Source organism: Benincasa hispida, chromosome 12, assembly GCF_009727055.1.
Source record: "Benincasa hispida cultivar B227 chromosome 12, ASM972705v1, whole genome shotgun sequence".
NCBI classification, from domain to species: domain Eukaryota; kingdom Viridiplantae; phylum Streptophyta; class Magnoliopsida; order Cucurbitales; family Cucurbitaceae; genus Benincasa; species Benincasa hispida.
The window spans coordinates 2,620,532-2,627,375 of NC_052360.1; the positions used below are offsets into that span (position 1 = coordinate 2,620,532).

Consider the following 6,844-nt stretch of genomic DNA (forward strand, 5'->3'; position numbering starts at 1 on the left):
TATCCATCTACTACAGACCATTTAGGTTATCACTTAAACATGATCCACCCGTATGTCTTTACATACATGTTTAAGCTACAAGATAACTTTGGATGTTAGTTTATTGGTTTGTGGTTAATGCAACTACTTTTGAAATAAAATATCAAATATTTTAGTACATCAATAAAATGTTTTTACATTACAATTACAAACTATAGGACCCTACGAGATTTAGGGCATCAATCTCAACAGTATGATCGTTGGCTTCCCTCGTGTACAGGCGTTCTATAAGCAGTTAGAAGCATTATGGACTATATTTTTTTTATTTTTAATTTTTTGCTTCTGGAATGTTTAGATACAGTGTATATGGTTCTAGAATGTTAAGGTAGAGTATTTTGGTGGTATTCAAGTTATTTTTAAAATAGTGTATCTTTGCATTCTTATTTGTACTTAATTTGGTTGTTTTCTGAGTAGTTTTGTCATTTACTAATTAGCATTTTCTATTATATAAATTTGTTTGGCTATTTTTACAATTTTGAAACATTTTTGTTAATTTTCCAAATGAAACTTTAAAATTTACTATTTTTATTTATTTTGAAAATTTAAAGGGGGTGTTTGGGCCCCAACTTCAAGTGGATGAAAGCCCACTCCCAAATATAATGGTTTGTATTTACAACTACTATAACTTGTTAACTAATACTATTTCGAACCTGGTATAGACTAAAATGTTTTACAACTCAAATAACACTATTTTGACTTATTGATTATAATAATCAACTTAGCGCACTAAATACTTCCTAAATCTTTATAATGAAACAGACTAAAAATAGAATTATAATTATCATGGAACCAATCGTAGAACACCTTTACATCTAATCCAACTATCACTTTCAAATAAAGAAATGAAAAAGAACTCTCTATACAAAAAAATGTCTTCCACAAGAATTCAAACCCAAGCCCAAAAAAGTAAAAGAAAAAACTTATTTTAACCAGTTCATATAACTTTTCCCAAAAATAAAAATTATAAAAAAAATCAACAAATTACTTCAATAGAGAGAGAGAGAGAAAAAAAAAGGTGAGAAGACATGAAATAAATTAGGTAATAATAAGGTTGTTGGATCTGAGAGTGTCTTTGTGTTTGAGAAGAACTCTAAGCTGAGCTTTTTGACACTCCAATTTGGCATCTGAATCTCTATTTTTCGACCCTTTTGTTCTAAACACTCGCCGGAATTCCACAAACCCTTTAATTCCTCTCACAATATGAGGATTATTATTTTCCAGCTCCGGCGACACACTTCTCGGAGCCGCCATGTTGCTGCAGCTTAATCTCTGCTCTCCCTCGGCGGCGTCCGATCTCGTTGATTCTCTCGGTGAAGATCCGTCGCCATCGCCAATGGTATTATTGTTGTCGGAACTTGCCGACGGGTTCTCTGCCACCGTATGCTCGGAAAATACGGCGGTGTTGTTGTTGTTGGTTGTTCCTGATTCAATCTCTGAAAGCATATGTTCAAAGACGATTTTTACCTCTGCAAGCTTCATTTGAACTCTCTCTTCTCGTAAAACCTCAGCCAACCTTTAATAGCAAATTATTTAAAGGAAATTAAACCACTTTGGAATCACTTTTCAAAATTCTCTTCATATAACTCAATTCATCTCCTCAATTGTTTCCTTAAAATGTTATTCTAAAATCTAAACAAATCTGAAATTTAATCATTTGAAATTTTGAGTTTAAAACTATGCAGCAATTTAACACAGTATTAGAACTTAGTATAGTATACTTTTGGACCTTTAATTTTTTTTTAAAATAATAATAATAATAATAGTAACTATATATTTAGTCCACGTGTACGATATGACTTGTATCAACTTAATTAGTTCATGTTGAGAAATTTTTATAAGATTTAATTAATTTTTTTGGATAATTGCAATTGGTAGTACTTTTAGGAATAATAACCAAGTGAATAACATAATTTTAAAAAAATTGCAATACAGACAAGTCTATTAGCGATAGACTTCTATTGTTGATAAACCCTTATCAGTGATATGGTCTATCATTGATAGACTCCTATAAATAATATGTCTATCTATTTAAATTTGGTCATATTTACAATTTTTTTATATTATGTCACATCTGCTAATATCTTGGGTCTAATGTCTATATTTGCAACTGTCCCATTTTTTTTTATATATGTAGATTAATAAATCATTTTTTAAAAAAAAACAATAAATAAAAGTTTGTATGTAATAGAAATTGACATTTAATTTTGATGAAAATTTTAAAGATACGAACTAAAATTGTTACAAATTTCAAAATATGTTAACTAAATAGTTACTTATTAAAGATCATAGACTCAATCCTACAAATTTGAAAATAAGATTAATTTGTTACTAATAATAGTTTAGAGACTAAATTATTACTTCTATTGAAGTTAGGGACCAAAAGTGTTTTAACTAAAATAAAATAAACTTTTGGTTAGTTTCGTATCCTTTGATACTTATTTATTGTTTAAGTTGTTAAATTTAGGGTGTGTTTGGTTTAGCTTTTCAAGTGTTTAATTTTGAAAATAAGTCATTTTGAAGAAAAAAAATGAAGTGCTTTAAAAATGTATTTTAAACAGATTTTTTTTTCGAAAGAATTTAAATAAAAATGATTTTTTTAAAAAAAATACTTTTTTCTTTGGTCAATCCAAAGGGTCTTAAAATATACCAGAAGTTTGGTTAGAATGTGCTAGTTTTCCATCAATTATTATTGTTAATCATTTGTTGGTTCAATCTATTTTTATAAGTTTGTTGCAAATATAACAATCAGGTCCAAAGTATTAGCATATATAACAATATGTAAAAAAAATTACAAATATGGCAAGATAGTTTAGGAGTGATAGATCATATTGTTAGAGTCTATGAGTGATAGATCATATTGTTGGTAGGAGTCTATCAATGATAGACCATATCGCTGATAAGAGTTTATTAAGGATAGACGTTTATCGCTGATAAACTTTACAATATTTGAAATTTTTTTTAAATGATGTTATGAATTTAGTTATTATTCTTAAAAATGCTACCAGTTGCAATTACCTTTTATTTAATTTAGGTTTAAATATCACTTTTTTGTCACTAATTTTCAAGATTGTTTTGTTAAGAGATACCACTACATTCTCTTGCTTAAGTCCCTGAATTCTTGAAAGAACAAAGTTCAAGATTTTCAATTTCTTTTTTATTCTTAACTTTTCAAATATCTATTTTCAGCTGTTGAAACCAAAACAGTGATATTTCAATCATTTTTATTATTTTGTCTGCTATCCATATTTGTTTTAGACCACCAATTTGGCTCTAATCTATGGTCCCATCAGCTAATATACTCAAATCAACATTTAACATCTATTTATTTGTCAATCCACATGTCTATAAATTTTGGAAGGAAAAAAAAATCAAGCTACGTATAAAATATTGAAAATTTTCAAAAATAAAAAAATATGAAAAACTATGTTTACAAAATAATAAATTTTAATTTTATTTGATAGAGATGGATAAAAGCGATAGAAATCTATACTAGTAATAGAAACTAACAAAAATCTATAATTGATAATAGACACTGATAGAAGTGCTTCATTATTTTTTTTTTATTACTATTTTTGTAATAATTTGAAATTTTTTTTATTTGTAAAAATTTCCTTAAGATATTTGTTTTATTCTCCAATCTCAACTCCACGTTAATTGAACTAAAAAAGCTACGAAAAAAGCCAAATAAATTGGGATACTAAAATAGATTTATTATTTAAAACCAAATTCAGACGCTAGAATCTTGAAAGTTTCATAGGACAATATCGAAATTTTTAAATATAAAAATAAAACAAAAAAAAACCTAAAAATTGATGAAAGTGAAATGAAACAAACCTGAGCATCTTCCTCTCATCTTCAATCTCCTTCTTCATCAGATCTATCTGAGCTTCATGAGAAGAAATCTCTCTTGCAAGCTCTTGACACAGTCCTTCCATGGCTTCCCTTTGTTTCCTTTCTTCATCAAGCTCTTTAGCCAGCCTCTTTGCCAAAGACTCGAGCTTTTTACGAGCCTTGCGCTCGTATCGAAGCTCAGTCTTGAGCTCCACGATCTGACTTCGAGCGAGATCGAGCTCCGAATCCATTCGTCTTTTCGTAGGAAACAGATCACAAGAAGAAGAAGAAGAAAATTTCAAGCAATAAAACTGAAGTTGGTTGTTAAGAGAGGATTTATGATGATCAATTTGACGATGATGACGACGATGATGATGAGAAGGGCTAATATAAAAAGGGTTTTCATAAAGTTTCCAGCTTGGAGAAGTTTCATCAATCATCATCTCATTCTCCATATCTTGATCTCTTCTATACTCTTTTTTTTTTTTTCCTTCTTATTCTTCTTCTTCGATGGTTTATTTTATTTTATTTATTTTATTGTGCTTGTGAAGAAGAAAGTGAAGATGAAAGTGAAGATAAAAGGTAATGGGTTGTAATGGTAGGTCCATTGGGTCATGAATTTTGCTTTTGAGAATGTGGGATTGGAAAAAGGAAATAATGGCACCATGTCACATGCACCTCTTCCTTATTAATTACAGGATGCAGGAGGTAGGTTTTTATTTATTTATTTATTTCTTAATAATTTATTATATCTTGGCCCCATCAGGCAGATCATTAAAGTTGCTTTGATTTGGGTTGCAAACACCATTATTTTATTTTGATTATACAACTTTTGAAACCCCTATTTTTTATTTATGAGTTTTAGAATAATAAAAGAAAAGGAAAATATAGTACTATATATATACTCTCTTCATTAAGCATTTGACATGTTATTTGATAATGTATCATTAATTTAATACTACTTTGGTTATTTTTAGTTTTGGTTTGTTTTGGCTTTTGTATTTTTGAAAAAGTTCATCTTGATCCATATAAATTTTCAACTTTGATTCATTTTGGTCCATTAACAAGTGACAATTTTAATCTTTAAAGATGAAAATAAAAGGACCTAAATTGTTACTTTTTAAAAGTATAAAGACCAAAATGAACATTTTAAAAATATAGAGATTAAAATGAACTAAAACCAAAAGTCTAAAAATGAAAATATTATTATTTCATGAATCTCAAGTAAATTTTAAATGTTTCATTTTTAGCAATCGATGAACAATGGTAAGATGAAAAGTTGTTCATGCTACAAAAGTACTTTTTTTGGGTCGTTGAACTTTCAAGATATCTGTTTTATCCCATCTTTTCAAATCGTATGCAGCAAAGCCTGCCTTAATTGCAAAAGGATTGTTGGAAAAATTATTCAACGAGATCGTCACATCATAGGAATTACTCTTGAATGTGGATTAAAAATTTTACTTAACTCTCAATTGCTCCTAAATACAAGGCAAATGTGTTTTTGCAGTCTCTCTCATATATGCAATGGTGTATCCTTGTAAAATTGTCGACCACAACGTGTGATAGCTTATCAAAATAATTTTAAATCCAAATCTCACAAAAAAAAATTGTGAAATAGTTGAAATTATAATTAGTCGTGGATCTTTAAGACTCATGAATGATTTGATTCTTTTATATGTCTCCAAAGTATAGAAGGGAAAAAAATATATTGTTAGACAAACAATACAAAATATGTTGTATATTAAAGTCATAGTCATTGCCATTGTGCATACCAGAATTTTTTACAATCAAACTAAAAAAACTATAGACTATTATAAACTGAAAAATGGGAAAAAATGTGCTTAATTTGAAAATAATAAAAATAAAGTAGAAATTGCATATACGAAAGTAAATATAGGTCAACTAGTATATAGTATGTATTAGCGTCCCATAGTCTATAGTTTGAATCTCTCACTTCTTATTGTACTAAAGAAATAGAAACGACATGAAAAATAACTTTTGAATTAAATGTAAAGTTGTTACGATCAAGAAGAAGTATTACATAATCAAATAAAAATGTGGGAAAAGAAATAATTGAAACTCGGCTGGATTATGTACTATTGGAATTAAAGATTTTGCATAATTATAAAATCAGAAGATGCAATGATAAAAAAAAACAAAATCAAAGGTACATTTAAATTTGACTGGATGACGAACTTAAAAAGGTTTTTATAGGTAAAAAAATTGGCAAAAAATTATTTTTATCAGATGAAGAGATGTAGCCACAAATATGCTGAAAAACATCTAAAAAAACAAAGCCCATTTTGGGCCCAAAAGCCAAAACTTTTAAAACCCATATCTTATCAACTATGTAACTTAGGTTATTTGCCCCTTCCTATAAAACATTAGAAAAATGAGAAATGGTAGAATATGTCAATAAATGGAGAGGTGATTTTGATAGGTGTCTAATTTGATTTTTTTTTTGCTTGGAAAATATCTACCGTTACAATCCCTGCTCTTTAATAGATCATTTTTTTTACAAAGATATTGTAATTAAAGTGTGAGGTAGGGAAATCGAACCTCATATCCTGAGATTAATAATATGAACACTATGTCAATTGAGCTTGATTTTATTAAGAATCTCGTTGGTTGTGTGGTTTTTCAAGAAAAAACAAAAAAATTGGAGACAACAGGCAAGTTTTGAAAGATTTCAATTTTTAAAAATTACTGAAAAATGTCTACCAGGATATTAGGAGTGTCACCATAAATATGTATTTTCCAGTTTTACCATTCATATACCCTATATGCCTATGGCTTCATTTCTTTTTCTTTTTTCTTTTTTTTCCTGGTGAATTTGAAATAAATATCTATATATTTTATTTTTTTTATTTTGAGATTATATTTTTCTAATTAATTATTAGAGCTTATATCATATTTCTGAGTGTATATGAGTTGGGTTGGGTTGGGAGTGTTTTTTAGACCAACCCGAAAATTC

At 28.2% G+C, this 6,844-nt stretch overlaps 1 protein-coding gene across 1 annotated transcript; it reads right to left on the bottom strand.

Annotated features, from left to right (window-relative positions):
* Window positions 1-852: 852 nt before the first annotated feature.
* On the bottom strand, window positions 853-4,490 carry LOC120067798 (protein BRANCHLESS TRICHOME). Its single transcript, XM_039019388.1, has 2 exons — window positions 3,874-4,490; window positions 853-1,552 (listed from the first exon to the last, which is right to left on the bottom strand). Exons 1-2 carry the CDS (start codon window positions 4,323-4,325, stop codon window positions 1,075-1,077), a joined length of 930 nt encoding a protein of 309 aa, XP_038875316.1. The 5' UTR covers window positions 4,326-4,490; the 3' UTR covers window positions 853-1,074.
* Between the last annotated feature and the right edge of the window lie 2,354 nt (window positions 4,491-6,844).

Coding starts and splice junctions, on each gene's coding strand:
- LOC120067798 (XM_039019388.1), bottom strand. CDS start 4,325: ATGGAGAATGAGATGATGATTGATGAAACTTCTCCAAGCTGGAAACTT. Junction 1,553..3,873: donor GATGAGAGGAAGATGCTCAG/GTTTGTTTCATT, acceptor TTGCTATTAAAG/GTTGGCTGAGGTTTTACGAG.